At 43.1% G+C, this 16,876-nt stretch overlaps 1 protein-coding gene across 1 annotated transcript in view; it reads right to left on the bottom strand.

The window, feature by feature from the left end:
• Nucleotides 1–16,876, bottom strand: part of LOC124610492 (protein unc-13 homolog 4B-like) — a 138,217-nt gene that overhangs the window by 67,545 nt on the left and 53,796 nt on the right. Inside the window, exon 2 of the mRNA XM_047140163.1 lies at nt 14,726–14,766. Within this exon, the coding sequence (XP_046996119.1) occupies nt 14,726–14,765 (40 nt within the window). The 5' untranslated portion in view covers nt 14,766. The remainder of the gene's footprint in view (nt 1–14,725; nt 14,767–16,876) is intronic.

Raw genomic sequence — 16,876 nt, 5'->3', positions numbered from 1 at the left:
GTCCTAACAACATTGCTTGGACACTTCCCTTGTTGAGAGCCCTTCCTGGCACAAAGTAACAATGTGGACGCAGTCAAACTGCCGTGCAGACCGTCTAGGCATGGTTGAACTACAGACTACATGAGCCGTGTACGTCCTTCGTGATAGAATGACTGGTACTAATCAGCTGTCGGACGCCCACCGTCTAATAGGCGCTGCTAATGCGTGGTTGTTTACATCTTTGAGTGGGTTTAGTGAATTCTCTGAACAGTCAAAGGGACTATGTCTGTGATATAATATCCACAGTCAACATCTGTCTTCAGGAGTTCTAGGAACCGTGGTGATGCAAAACTCTGTTTGAAGTTAGTATGTAAACAAATGCATTAATTGCACAGATGTTTTACTTAGTTGATTCGGTGAAACCTTCTATGATGGCATGCCAAATATGAACACTGCAGCGTCAATTTACCTCACAGTCAGTCAAAATAGCGAAAATTGTGCACCAAACAAACACATCTTGTGCTTGGAGCAGCTAACAATGAATCCTCCCTCGTAGCAGCTTATGTGAAATCTTATTCACTTACTTTTAAGGCACTGGCTTTAGAATCACCAAAAAATGTAACAGAAACAGGTATCACAAAACTGAAATAAATGGAAAGACAGCAATAGAGTCCTGAGTTACTGCTTAACATTATACCTTCTCTAAGGTACTACCAAACATATGAATAGACTGAAATGAAGATCAAGTGGTCTTCCAAAGAATGAACAAACTGTAATGTGCTGATGTGCTAAAATTAACTGGATAACCATAGACAGCATGCAGCACACTGTGCAGTTGCTAAATGAAAAACCTCTGGAGGAAATTACACGATGCCATTGTAACACGTGTCTCTAGCTCCTGGTATTGTGCAGTGATACTTCCTGATGGGAAGAGATACATACACAAAAAGTCACAAAAGCTCTACTGCAACTGCAATGAGTGAATCTGTTGAACAGCTCATTATGTGAAATATGCCAGAATGTTTATATAAAAGATTAGAGACACTCCTTGCTCAAGAGCATGAATGCTGAAATATACTATTGGCTTGATGCTGTGGTAACATGCGTCTTTCCAAATTAGTCACCATTACCACACCTCTTAGACAAAAACTTTTACTTTTTCTCTAGTGTTACACTTAATATCTTTGTAAGCTGTGTTGATTTATCCTATGATAGTCTCTTTCATTATTTTAGCTTGTCTCACTTGCACATTGTGGTATTACATGTTTGCATTTACTGTTAATTTCATTCCTAAGCATTCCCTTTTTCATGAATTCCTCTATTTCAACATATGTATGCATTCTATTTCCTGCAAGTAAACCTGTACAATGGTGGTTGTCACTGGCTTCACTTCAGTCCTTACAAGGACAATTCATTTACTGTATTACTCACAGTTACTCACCCATTACTTATCTTATTATTCACAATAAAGCCAAGATTTGTTATGGTATCTAGTTTGTTTTTACCCTGTAACCATTTCACAAGATATCTTTATGCTCTTGTAAAATCTCTGGGTTTACAGCCATCATATTTGGCTACAAGAAGCTCTCCTTACAGCTGCTGAGGAGGCAACAGTGGCAAGATGACGTAATTGTGGTGTGAGGTACCGATGACAGATGGTTTGTTCGGTTTGGGTGTCGTGAGAAAGATCGCCTAAATTGTGGTCATTCTCCATGATGGGCTGCTGCATTCGGAAGTTGCGCGCCAAAATGATAATCTTGTTATTAATATTAAAAAAAAACAAACTAAAGAGCGTATTTACTTGCATTTCATATTAAAGCAGCTCTCAATAGCGTGCTACCATTCCATTATTTCACAAGCATTAATAACTAGCAGAATAATAAACAACGGCTACACGAAAAGGCAGACGAAGCATTTCGGTGATCTTATCGCACCTAACTTGGATGGCGGGCGAAGTGGTTCGGCTGTAAGATCAGAGCTGGTTCGGCAGTCGCGGAGGATAGACATGTTGTCTGCCACTTAATTAGCAATGTGTAGTTTGTAAATGTGAGAGCTGGTTGGGCAGTGTCGGAGGACAGACACTTTGTCTGCCGCAGTAGGTGTCATTTATGATTTTATTAGCAAACTCTGCTAGTTTGGACATGCAGTTTTGAACAGTGTGATAGTAGGCCTAATTACGGAAATACGCATTTCATTAATTTATAGAAGAATGGAAATTATTTGTGGCTCTAAACTGGAATGTAATAGTGCAGTTTCTCGTGTTCTGCTAATAAAAAGCGAGTGGAAATTTGTTTCTAAAATATCGGATCTTTGCTAAGAGTTTATTGCAGCCTCAAGAAACGGATCCACCACCTACGCGCTGTTTTCTGCACAGGGGACAACTGTAGAAGACTGCAGACTGGCGAACATTAATTAGAACTTCTGCATTCCACTCAGGGCGGTGTAAGCCAATAGATACAGCGCGTGTACTGCAATCTTTAAAACTACAAATGAGATCAGTGCCACGTCATCTGTGATAACGCAGAGAAGGTATGGAGAAGAGAAATTTTCAATGGAAGGGATTTGTCATATGGACGTATATATCTCACACTCTCTCCCACCCTTTCTTTTGCAGCCGGCCGAAGTGGTCGAGCGGTTCTAGGCGCTACAGTCTGGAACCGCGCGACCGCTACGGTCGCAGGTTCGAATCCTGCCTCGGGCATGGATGTGTGTGATGTCCTTAGGTTAGTTAGGTTTAAGTAGTTCTAAGTTCTAGGGGACTGATGACCTCAGAAGTTAAGTCCCATAATGCTCAGAGCCATTTGAACCCCTCTTTTTCAAGTTGCCGTACTCTTTCCATTTTGCTTCATTAGTACTTCCTACATATAGCTTTACATCTACATGGATACTCTGCAAATCACACTCAAGTGAGTGGCAGAGGGTTCATCGAACCAACTTCACAATTTTCCATTATTCCAATCTCGTATAGCGCGGGGAAAGAATGAACACCTATATCTTTCAGTACGATCTCTGATTTCCCTTATTTTATCGTGGTGATCGTGCCTCCCTATGTAGGTCGGTGTCAACAAAATATTTTCGCATTCGGATGAGAAAGTTGGTGATTGGAATTTCGTGAGAAGATCCCGTCACAACGAAAAACGCCTCTCTTTTAATGATGTCCAGCCAAAATCCTGTATCATTTCTGTGACACTCTCTCCCATATTTCGCGATAATACAAAACGTGCTGCCCTTCTTTGAACTTTTTCGATGTACTCCGTCAGTCATATCTGGTAAGGATCCCACACCGCGCAGCAGTATTCTAAAAGAGGACGGACAAGCGTAGTGTAGGCGGCCTCCTTAGTACGTCTGTTACATTTTCTAAGTGTCCTGCCAATAAAACGCAGTCTTTGATTAGCCTCCCCCACAACATTTTCTGTGTGTTCCTTCCAATTTAAGTTGTTCGTAATTGTAATACCTAGATGTTTAGTTGAATTTACGGCTTTTAGATTAGCCTGATTTATCGTGTAACCGAAGTTTCACGAGTTCCTTTTAGCACTCATGTGGATGGCCTCACACTTTTCGTTATTTAGGGTCAACTGCCACTTTTCGCACCATTCAGATATCTTTTCTAAATCGTTTTGCAGTTTGTTTTGATCTTCTGATGACTTTATTAGCCGATGCTCAGATTCATGGAGGTGTGCTGTGCAGGGTCGGTATAATTTTGTGAAACGCGCTGGGTTTCTTCCTGCGACGTAGTGGGAAAAATAGAGCGGGGAATCACCTGCTCGATCTTCCGTTTGCAGACCTAGGAAGGAGGAAAATGCGTGACCGCAATCTTGTGACCTACCTTCTCTCGCACCGCTACCACCCACATGCCCCTGCCCCCCTCCCCCCTTCTCCGAGACGTTACATCCCCGGAACGCAATTTAGCCCTTCATACCACTCAGCTGCACTTAGACATGGAACACACGTTTAACATTTGTTATCAACCTACTTCATTTAAAGATTTTGTAGGCTTAAAACAATATTTTTAATAATCTGCGATTTCTCCATCCCCTGCGATGTGGAGACTATTAATCTTAGACAAAAAATATATATGGCAGTTCTTCAAAACACTGTACAAAATTTGGTGACTACACAAATGTTTTCCCTTGATTTTCCTTCGTTGATTGGACTTAAAGACTACAAGGTCGTGCGAGCATGCAAGAATTTCTAGGTAACTCATTCTTCGCAGACCTCGCCATCGTCCTGTGACAACTTCTCATTTCAGACACTTCCAGATTTCCGCTCTGTCATACGTTACTAAAAGTTGATCGGCCTAGAAAAAAAAACCATAAAACTAATTCGTTTTCGTAACCAAATTCCTTTTTTTTGTGGTAGTGATCCTTCCATCAACAATTTAATATGAACAACTGCATTTTCATACAGTTGTCCTCCTTTGTTAATCATTTTGAAAATTCACATTTTGTGATGATCATGTGAACATTGTCATAGATTTGTATTTGCGAAAGACTGAAGGTCATTTGCTTTCCTGTTCAGTTGTGTGAGTCAAATAGTGCGATTTAATTTAATTCTACCATTAATCTTCCTTTGAGCTTCTGTCATTGGAACTTCGTGCTGTGTGCAGCCTGTACGTAAAAGATGAAATGGGAGGTATGATACTGCGTGAACAGTTTGACAGAGCGCTGAAAGAAGTGAGTCGAAACAAGGCCCCGGGAGTAGACAACATTCCATTAGGACTGCTGACAGCCTTGGGAGAGCCAGTCCTGACAAAACTGTACCATCTGGTGAGCAAGATGTATGAGACAGGCGAAATTCCCTCAAACTTCTAGAAGAATATAATAATTCCGATCCCAAAGAAAGCAGGTGTTGACAGATGTGAAAATTACCGAACTATCAGTTTAATACACCACAGCTGCAAAATACTAACGCGAATTCTTTGCAGACGAATGGAAAAACTGGTAGAAGCCGACCTCGGGGAAGATCAGTTTGGATTCCGTAGAAATGTTGGAACACGTGAGGCAAAACTGACCCTACGACTTATCTTAGAAGAAAGATTAAGAAAAGGCAAACCTACGTTTCTAGCATTTGTAGACTTAAAGAAAGCTTTTGACGATGTTGACTGGAATACTCTCTTTCAAATTCTGAAGGTGGCAGGGGTAAAATACAGGGAGCGAAAGGCTATTTACAATTTGTACAGAAACCAGATGGCAGTTATAAGAGTCGAAGGACATGAAAGGGAAGCAGTGGTTGGGAAGGGAGTGAGACAGGGTTATAGCCTCTCCCCGATGCTATTCAATCTGTATATTGAGCAAGCAGTAAAGGAAACAAAAGAAAAGTTCGGAATAGGTATTAAAATACATGGAGAAGAAATAAAAACGTTGTGGTTCGCCGATGACATTGTAATTCTGTCAGAGACAGCAAAAGACTTGGAAGAGCAGTTGAACGGAATGGGCAGTGTCTTGAAAGGAGGATATAAGATGAACATCAACAAAAGCAAAACAAGGATAATGGAATGTAGTCGAATTAAGTAGGGTGATGCTGAGGGAATTAGATTAGGAAATGAGACACTTAAAGTAGTAAAGGAGTTTTGCTATTTGGGGACCAAAATAACTGATGATGGTCGAAGTAGAAAGGATATAAAATGTAGACTGGCAATGGCAAGGAAAGCGTTTCTGAAGAAGAGAAATTTGTTAACATCGAGTATAGATTTAAGTGTCAGGAAGTCGTTTCTGAAAGTATTCGCATGGAGTGTAGCCATGTATGGAAGTGAAACATGGATGATAAATAGTTTGGATAAGAAGAGAATAGAAGCTTTCGAAATGTCGTGATACAGAAGAATGCTGAAGATTAGATGGGTTGATCACATAACTAATGAGGAGGTACTGAATAGAATTGTGGAGAAGAGGAGTTTGTGGCACAACTTGACCAGAAGAGGGGATCGGTTGGTAGGACATGTTATGAGGCATCAAGGGATCACCAATTTAGTAGTGGAGGGCAACGTGGACGGTAAAAATCGTAGAGGGAGACCAAGAGATGAATACACTACGCAGATCCAGAAAGATGTAGGTTGCAGTAGGTACTGGGAGATGAATAAGCTTGCACAGGATAGAGTAGCATGGAGAACTGCATCAAACCAGTCTCAAGACTGAAGACCACAATGAACAACGAATGAATTGCACATGTTGACTAACGACTGAGGCGGCCGTAATTCTTCATTGAAAGTAGTCCTACTCTCTCCTAAAGGATACTGAAGAAGTCGACTGCCGGATCTTTCGCTGCCGCCCAAGCCTCTGGCCGTAATGACTCCACTGTCGACTGGACTTAAATTCTAATATTCCTTCCTTCAGCTCAAGCCGGTGCCAGCAAAAGCTTAGGCTACTAGCAGTAATACACCTTATTTGTGAAAGTGCTATCTACGTCGCCAGACGACAGCCTTGCATACGTAAGTGTGTGTGGCGGCATTTGTTTAAGACGGGAACACATTGTTTAAAACAGTTAGAAGGTAAGATTAGAGATCAGACTCTGTGTAAAGAGAGCTATTTTCTCTTCGAAAAATAATTACGTAATTTCTCCACAGATGTTGTCTATATCATATAAAACAAGAAAAGAAATTTTTGCACCAATAGAAAGTATCAAAAATACGCGTAGGAACTATCATTATTGTCCAGTCAATTCCATTTGTGGCCAGTACAAACGGACAACGCTGCATCGTGCCACCAACTACGTTGCGGCAATGGTGAAGACACTGAATTCGCCTTCGGGAGGACATTGGTTCATGTCCTTCTCTGGGTTACTAGCTTTACGTTCTCTGAGCTTTCTTAAGGCTATAGCAAACCTGCATACTGCCTTTCACTCTGATTAGGTTTGAGCGAGAGGTACCGATCGCCTCTGGTTGTAATGGTTTCAGATCGTGCCTCACACCGAGGTTGTGCTCCAGAACTAATCACACCGTCGTCGACGAGAAGTTAAACGATAATGTTCTGCTTTGCTTATCACCAGCGTTACAAGTATTTGATAAAATTGTTGATGTGCTCCTTCAGGCACGTTCTTTCACTCTTGAGGAGTAATGAACCTCAGACGCGTTAATATGTTTTAGCTCGTGGAGCACAAAGGACACGGCATTTGAGAGAGAGCTCGTCCCGTCGACGTCAGGATCATTACAATTTTGTCACAAACTCAGCTGGGGTAGAAGAAGTAGAAAAATCGGCTGTGACCTTATTGATCAAATCGTTATGGCATCCACCTGTAGTGATACGATTAAATCGATAAAAACCTTCACCACGATGGCCAGAAGCGGGTTTGAACTATGATCCTTCAGAATAAGCGATGATGTTCACGTGGCATACTGACAATGGTAGAGCATGTCGACCTCTGTTGAGTATAGTCATGCACAAAGTGGTGATAATCACTCGTAAAAAAAAAAATTACACAGAAAGCCTAAAGGAGAGAAGATAGCGTTACCATACCTTCGAGCCAGTAAAGAACACTTTAGGATCACGAGGAGATCCTTTAGTCCGCAAACGTAGATTTCTGCCCACAATATCTACCTCCAAGATATCGGGACATAAAGCATGGAAATGTGTTGTCTAGTGCAGCAGAGTTCGCATTCAGTCCAGGTGCTATTCGTCAGTTGACCAAGTCTAAACAGAAGCTCATTAGGAACCAAAAACCAGCTCTGTTTATTGTGTTCCCTTGTAATATAGTTACCTGTCTTCAGTCTCTGGACACTGCAGTTCGTTAATGTAACACACACCGCGTGTCATCATACATAGGGATCATCCTCGCAAAGACTACAACTATATACTATGCGTCGTACTGCTCCAAATGACTTGCTATAGCAAACCTGCATACTGCCTTTCACTCTGATTAGGTTTGAGCGAGAGGTACCGATCGTCTCTGGTTGTAATGGTTCATAGGCGGCCTTGCTCGTAATCTCTTTGAACGCTTCCTATGGTTTTAATGTGAATTCGTGTGACGTAATTACACTTTGAGCCAGTTTAGCGTCAGTTTCTTCCTCAGCTTCTGTCAACTCTTCGATACAGATTATGTCAAAGAGCATTGCAGACTCACTGAAGCGCAAAGAAATTGGTATAGGCGTGCATATGCAAATACAAAGCTATGTAGAAAGGCAGAATGCGGCGCTGCGGTCGGTAACGCCTTTATGAGACAAGTGCCGGGCGCAGTAGATAGATCGGTTACTGCTACTACACTCCTGGAAATTGAAATAAGAACACCGTGAATTCATTGTCCCAGGAAGGGGAAACTTTATTGACACATTCCTGGGGTCAGATACATCACATGATCACACTGACAGAACCACAGGCACATAGACACAGGCAACAGAGCATGCACAATGTCGGCACTAGTACAGTGTATATCCACCTTTCGCAGCAATGCAGGCTGCTATTCTCCCATGGAGACGATCGTAGAGATGCTGGATGTAGTCCTGTGGAACGGCTTGCCATGCCATTTCCACCTGGCGCCTCAGTTGGACCAGCGTTCGTGCTGGACGTGCAGACCGCGTGAGACGACGCTTCATCCAGTCCCAAACATGCTCAATGGGGGACAGATCCGGAGATCTTGCTGGCCAGGGTAGTTGACTTACACCTTCTAGAGCACGTTGGGTGGCACGGGATACATGCGGACGTGCATTGTCCTGTTGGAACAGCAAGTTCCCTTGCCGGTCTAGGAATGGTAGAACGATGGGTTCGATGACGGTCTGGATGTACCGTGCACTATTCAGTGTCCCCTCGACGATCACCAGTGGTGTACGGCCAGTGTAGGAGATCGCTCCCCACACCATGATGCCGGGTGTTGGCCCTGTGTTCCTCGGTCGTATGCAGTCCTGGTTGTGGCGCTCACCTGCACGGCGCCAAACACGCATACGACCATCATTGGCACCAAGGCAGAAGCGACTCTCATCGCTGAAGACGACACGTCTCCATTCGTCCCTCCATTCACGCCTGTCGCGACACCACTAGAGGCGGGCTGCACGATGTTGGGGCGTGAGCGGAAGACGGCCTAACGGTGTGCGGGACCGTAGCCCAGCTTCATGGAGACGGTTGCGAATGGTCCTCGCCGATACCCCAGGAGCAACAGTGTCCCTAATTTGCTGGGAAGTGGCGGTGCGGTCCCCTACGGCACTGCGTAGGATCCTACGGTCTTGGCGTGCATCCGTGCGTCGCTGCGGTTCGGTCCCAGGTCGACGGGCACGTGCACCTTCCGCCGACCACTGGCGACAACATCGATGTACTGTGGAGACCTCACGCCCCACGTGTTGAGCAATTCGGCGGTACGTCCACCCGGCCTCCCGCATGCCCACTATACGCCCTCGCTCAAAGTCCGTCAACTGCACATACGGTTCACGTCCACGCTGTCGCGGCATGCTACCAGTGTTAAAGACTGCGATGGAGCTCCGTATGCCACGGCAAACTGGCTGACACTGACGGCGGCGGTGCTCAAATGCTGCGCAGCTAGCGCCATTCGACGGCCAACACCGCGGTTCCTGGTGTGTCCGCTGTGCCGTGCGTGTGATCATTGCTTGTACAGCCCTCTCGCAGTGTCCGGAGCAAGTATGGTGGGTCTGACACACCGGTGCCAATGTGTTCTTTTTTCCATTTCCAGGAGTGTACAATGGCGGAGTATCTAAGATTTAAGTGAATTTAAACGTGATGCTATAGTCGGCATACGAGCGATGGCACACACATCTCCGAGGTAGCGGTGAAGTGGGGATTTTCCCATACGACCATTTCACGAGTGTACCGTGAATATCAAGAATCCGGTAAAACAACAAATCTGCGTCATCGCTGCGTCCGGAAAAAGATCCTGCAAGAACAGGACAAAAGACGATTGAAGAGAATCGTTCAATGTGACATAAGTGCAACACTTCGGAAAATTGCTGCAGATTTCAGTTCTGGGATATTAATAAGCGTCAACGTGCGAAGCATCCAACGAATCATCGTCGATATGGGCTTTCGGAGCCGAAGACCCACTCATGAACCCTTGATGACTGCACGGCACAAAACTTTATGTCTCGCCTGGGCCCCTCAACACCGACATAGGACTGTTGATACTGGAAACATGTTGCCTGGTCGGACGAGTCTCGTTTCAAATTGTATCGAGCGGATGTACGTATACGGATATGGAGACAACCTAGTGAATCCATGAACGTTGCAGTCAGCAGGGGATTGTTCAAGCTGGCGGAGGCTCTGTAATGCTGTGGGGCGGTACAGTTGGAGTGATATGGCACTCCTGACACATCTAGATACGACTCTGACAGGGACGCATATGTAAGCATCCTGTCTGATCATCCGTATCCAGTCATGTCTATTGTGCATTCCGACGGAATATGTCCAGAATTGCTACAAAGTGGCTCCAGAAAACTTTTCTGAATTTAAAAACTTCCATTGGCCACCAAACTACCCAGACGTGAACGTTATTGAGCGTATCTGGGATGCCTTGCAACATGCTGTTCAGAAGACATGTCCACACCTTCTTACTCTTACGGATTTATGGACAGCCGTGCAGTATTCATGATCTCCAACACTACTTCACATATTAGTCGAGTCCATGCAACGTCGTGGTGTGACACTTCTGCGTGCTCGCGGGGGCCTCACAGGATATTAGGGAGGTGTACCAGTCTCTTTGGCTGTTCACTGTACATAGCACCACATAGAAATTAAGTTTATGTCTAATTCTAATTTTGGCTATACAAGCGGAACGAACTTCGTCCTCTTTCGGTTTTATTTCAAGCAGATCCAGCCCAGACACTCTTCCCAACATTTATCAAAATATCTCGTCTTCATCGAGCACTGTTTTTACTGGTGGGGATAACTGGGAATTGGTATCACACTGACGTCGCCGACTGAAATGTTACGATCTGCTAAGATCCCCCCAATACAGACAGCTTCAGGAGGAATGCATAGCGGAAGGCGTAAGTAGTTCAACTGAAGGAGGACGCTTACAGTGAAAATGCAGAGCCAGCGGCGCGTCTGTTCGCTGCTGCGATAGCGCGGTGCTTGCGTGCTCTCTACAGATGCCACGGCTGTCGGAACATGAAGACTGCCTGCGGCAAAAATGTACAATTTACCGCTTCACCTCACAAACCATCCTACTCTACAATGTTCTTTTTAAGCAGGCGTCTTCTAGAATGGTTCTGTTCAACTAAACTTGGACTGTCACCAGCCAGTTTAGCGATAAAAGCGTATTTTCTTCATAATATCTGTAGTTTTCGATCAATTTTAGATATCAGCACCCTCTCGCCCACAGTTTCAGGCGCTTTTCAGGTAGTAAGTTGGATGTTCACGAAGTCTGAAATTTCTTCAAAGATTCTGCAGTTACGCTGTCCCCGTCTTTCCTTCCCTATCTCCACGTACAAAGGAACACACACACACACACACACACACACACACACACACAGGAGAAAGATGGTGGACTCCTAATGATGATCCATCTCTATCATCCATATAAACGTCTGTTCCTAATGGTCTTTTGCAAGTGTTTATCTTTTTAACCATCAAAAATGACATAAAAATGACGCTTTAATAATTTAAATCATTCTTTAATGTCACTATTGCTTCTAACGATTGCGTCAGTGTTTTTCTCTTCTGGTTTTTTATACAGTCATTGCTAGAGCGTCTGCATCTGCACTTTCATATGAACTCAGCAAACTGTTCTGCACAGTACGGTGATGAGTACTCAGTACTGTTATCAGCAATCCCCATTTCCGTTCCACTCGCAAATGAAACGCATGAAAGAAGGCTACTTGTAGACCACCTCATCTCGTATCTTGTTCTTACGGCCCTACATAAGATAAGCCATAGACGTTATAGTATCGTTTTACTGCCTGTTCCAGGTTGTAGATTCAGAAAACTATGCCAAAGTGTTTCGTATAAACATCATTGTTTTTCTTCTGAACATTACCGTGTAAGATCGCTAAACGCGATCAAGTACTTTTGTTCTGAATAAACCAATGGGTTACAAATGTAGCGGTTTATCTTCGAATTTCTTTAACATGACATGGTGCGAATTCGAAACACTCGGACAGTATGAAAGTTCGTCTCACACAAATATCTTGAATGCGATCTATTTTTCAGACACATTATTATTTCTCAGATTTCTTCCAATAAACTCAAGCTGCCCGATTATCCTTCTTGCGACTGACCTCGTGGATTCATTCCATCCCACTTCATTTCGTAAAGTTAAGCTTAAATATTTATTCAACCGGATTGAACCTGACAGTATATCACTACTTGTGAACACAAAAGCCGCTGCATTTTTTGCTTATCGATTATATATGCTTCTCTGTAATGCAGTGCCGTACATTCATGCAGTTTTCAAAACAAGCAGCCATTCACTATACATTTAATCCGATTGTAAGTCGTTCAAAATTTCTGGATGATAAACTCAGGAAGGATAAAGTTTTGTACATAACTTCGTCATGAGCGAATAATCTGGGCATCTATGATTCGGGTTATTACCAGGCTTTGCGTGAGACGGCGCCGAAGTTGCTGAGAAATGAATGGGCTCACCAAGCAGCGCTCACGACCTGAAGAATGTCACAACTCGGACACGCGTCGCGTTGCTGCAACTTGGCGGAACCCGACCGCCTTCACTGTGCTCCACTAAACTCAACTGCGCCATCAGCTTCCGTGGTCTCGGGTATAAGGTCAGCTCTATTATTCATGAAATGAGCTTGACGGGCAGACTCAGGAATTCCTCATTGCCATTCAGGGCAATGTCCAAGTAGAAGTGGTCTGCCACTACCTTCCCTCAACCTGTTATGAAGTGTCTGATGTGTATCCGTATTATGTGTATGGCTGTTATACTCGGCAAGGCGAAGTGGCGACACAGTCATGTATACGTCTGAAAAGCAGGGAGGAGAGGTAGGAATAACGTACACTCCAGTATCCTGTACAGGGGCCCTGTCACACACTACACGCCTTTACTTACCACTGAATGAAGTGTCCATTTAGAACAAGAACAGAAACAGAACGTACAGTAATGTCTCATCTCTGCTGCTCGCGAAACTTTGCTGACAGTATCTGTAACACTGCCTCGCCTGCGCTGTCGCCGGCCACTGTGACCGAGCGGTTCTAGGCGCTTCAATCTGGCACCGCGCGACCGCTACGGTCGCAGGTTCGAATCCTGCCTCGGGAATTGGTGTGTTTGATGTCCTTAGGTTAGTTAGGTTTAAGTAGTTCTAAGTTCTAGGGGACTGATGACCTCAGATATCAAGTCTCATAGTGCTCAGAGCCATTTGAACCACCTGAACCTGTGTTGTCACTGTTTTTCATGGCTGCCCGTGTTGATTTTCTACCGTTTCAGTCACGGATGACACTGTCGACTCCTACCCATCGAAGCAAAGGCGACTGATTTTATTACAGTTTCAGGTCCCTAGTCAATGAGAGTGCCTTGCGTCCACTAGTTGGGGTTATTTTGGGGGAGGAGACCAGACAGCGAGGTCATCGAATTAGGGAAGGAAGGGGAAGGAAGTCGGCCGTGCCCTTTAAAAGGAACCATCCCGGCATTTGCCTGGAATGATTTGGGGAAATCACGGAAAACCTAAATCAGGATGGCTGGACGCGGGATTGAACCGTCGTCCTCTCGAATGCGATCCCAGTGTGCTAGCCACTGCGCCACCTCGCTCGGTGCCTCCACTAGTCATCACACAGTTTTTTGATGTGATTCACTGACTTTCAGTCTTTCATCTTACAACGGTGAAAACTAATATTACAGCAACATAACATACTAACTGCGTGGTTTAGTGGTTATAGTGGTTAGCGTTTGTGGCTCTCGGATTCGATTCCTAGTGGCCACCTCAAATTTTTCTCTGGTGGAAATGTCTGAAGAGAGGTCTATTAAGCCTTGTGAGGCCGAATGAAAAGCTGTTTGTTTATAAAAGCAGCGTAATTGACTGTGGTCAGGCCTAACTACTAGCAGCAAAATCAGCAGCCATTTCTTTCGGGTTAGAGAACGAGATATTTGTCGTTTTACTACCAGGGGCCTTATTCTTTGCAAGATTCCAGACCATTTCTCTGAAATTTAGGTCTAATCTGAATGGCGGCAGTTGGAAGGGAACCATTTTCTGGCAAAAACTTGTCAGTGGAGCAAGGAGAGAAGGTAGATGGGCCTGCTCCTTAATTAATGCCAAAAGTTCGGGTACCTTGTTTCATCATACTTTTTTCTTTCCTTTTTTGTGTGATAGAAGTTTTCCTGTTACAATGAAATGAAATGAAATAATTGTATGGCATTGCTGGCCAGATGCCCCATCCGGGAAAGTTCGGCCGCCGAGTGCAAGTCTTATTTCAGTCGACGCCACATTGGGCTACTTGCGTGCCGGTGATGAGGATGAAATGATGATGAAAACAACACATCACCCAGCCCATGAGCGGAGAAAATCTTCATGCTTCAGCATAAAATGTGTTCACAAGTCTATAACACATTGACGTCAACGATATTGGCCTCTTTCTCCAAATGACTTGATCTCAACTAAATTGACGTCATTGTCGACTAGATGTTAAAGATGTTCAATTACTCCTCTACTTCCTTCTTCCTCATTCGTTACAAATAAAAGTTATTACTGTACGAACGTTATAAATCATGTCCCATTATTTCTCGTTTCATATTTCGTGGATTAACGTTACTTCCTCCTGACGAATAGCCTACATTTGAACTTTACCACAGTAGATATTAAGATTGTCCTTTACTGTTGCTAGTTGATACTAAACTATCATAGGTTTTAGGAAGATAATTAGGTACTTACACAATATCTTCTTCCAGATGCTTAGAAGACTCGGTGGCATCCTGAAAATAGAGTGCATAATTAGTTACACGACACAAATTTCATTTTGATAAAGACTTTGCAATGTTCTACGTTCCAAACATTTATAAAAATACAAGTAAAGTGCTTAAAAAGCTAATGAAATATGAGTTCCCCAAACAGATGAAATGTCTCGCACGAGACAATTACTCTGCCTCTATTACGAAATATTCGTAAGTGGTATACCAAGGAGCACTGATAAGGCTCTAGAGTCGTATTTGATATGAATAGGGCTCGAATCCCAGTCCTAACTTCCTGATTCAGCTTTCTCGTGGTTACGCCAGATCAGTTCAGGCGAATAGGGGACAATCCCACCAACAAAGACACCGCTGTAATCTTCTCATTCTTGTCCAGCCCACTGTGCCTCTAATAACGTAAATGTGACGATACGCTTACGTACCTCCCACATTTGAATACATCTGCAGTGTAATTCATTTATTATTTTCGACATGATGTCTTCGCAATTCGTGAAATGGTGACTAAAGACTATTTGGTTTTCTCTCAGTACATTTCTCGCGCCACAACACATCGGTGAACAACAAACTATCTTTAGAAATATTGCTAGCAACTTGAATCCTCTTTTCATACATCGTAATTTCAGTTATGTGCAGCTTGAAAGTATTTGTGTATTGCTTTAATTAATCCATTATAGTATTACATAAATTTCATTACATTGTACGACATTTCTTCCTTTGTATCAGCGTCTAGACATATTGTTTCTAATATTATTTGGATAACAAGTGTATTTTCTTCGAGAAAGGGTTTTTTGATATTCCCTGAAAGTCGATTTTGAGTATGCATAAGGTAAAAAGCTATGAATAATGAAACTAAAGCAAAACCTAGTGTCGGATATTTACAGTCAACGTTAGCGACACTTAGCGATGTGCACCATTCCATCTCTCTCTCGGTCTTTTGTTGTGGCCGATACGAGAGTAATTTGGTAGATTCAGGTGCCGCCATATAGTATACTCTTCTGAAGCACTAGCGAAAATATGAAAACCAACTTTCCGTCAGACAGAGGGACCGCCTTCAACAAAGTCGCGTTCTCGCTCCATCAGGCGCGGAGGGGAATACTGAACTATTGCACAGAACGATCTTGTAATCAGGAACATTTCTTTTACCTTTAAAAATTCCATTTAAAGTTTGGCAGAATCGTGTGTCGAATGCCATGTTAAACACAGCCGCTTTCCTCCAGGGAGGGGTGGGAGGGGGGGGGGGGGGGGGTTGGGAGGATATTGAGCCTGGCTGAGAGGGAATATTACAAAATCCAAATGCTAATGATGCAATACTAAAAAAATGGCAACGGATTAATATTTAAATGTTTCACTTCATCTCCGGTGATTAATCAAATTATGTGCAAGTAATAAGTAGGCATAACCTAAGTTAGTTACTTATCTTAAAGAAAAACATTATGAGAATCAATAAAATAATACGATTGCCTGCAATAACTAATATTTACAGTCGAGGCTTTTTTACAACATATTTGTTTATGACATCACCAGAGAAAGTTTCTCTAGGTTGCTAGTCACCTTCTGATCCTATGTCTTAAATTTGTCATCACCTTATTCATTGTGCTGAATGACTTTTCTATGCCAGCAGAGGAAATGGGAATCCACAGCATACATAACATTCGCAGAATGTCTTTAGTGCTTCAAAGCCGATGTCTGCACTTAAGATAAAAGAAATACCATCAGAAGACGAATCTTCTGATTTCTTACGAGCATCAACAGAAATAGTCTGCAATAACAGCATCAACGTTTTTAAGTCCTGACATCATTTACAATTCTTTAGAATCATTGTCATTAAATTCTTGAAATATTTTAAAACTTCCAAAATATGTACGTAGTTCTATCACTTTCATAGCCTTCTCATTGAACGGTTGCTCAAGTTCATTAATTAAATTTTTCACAAATTTCCTTAAATTTTTGATATTTTACTTCTGGTCGTCCGTGAATAGCACACTTTTAACTTGTGTTGCATCCACTTGTAGTTTCTTAATTTTGTTTTGTGTTTCATTTACTTCTAGTCGTCCGTGTATAGCACACTTTTAACTTGTGTTGCATCCACTTGTAGTTTCTTAATTTTGTTTTGTGT

This window comes from Schistocerca americana, chromosome 1, assembly GCF_021461395.2.
Source record: "Schistocerca americana isolate TAMUIC-IGC-003095 chromosome 1, iqSchAmer2.1, whole genome shotgun sequence".
In the NCBI taxonomy this organism is placed as follows: domain Eukaryota; kingdom Metazoa; phylum Arthropoda; class Insecta; order Orthoptera; family Acrididae; genus Schistocerca; species Schistocerca americana.
Note: the sequence above shows the minus strand (reverse complement) of the source record. Positions and strands in the feature narration are given on the sequence as shown.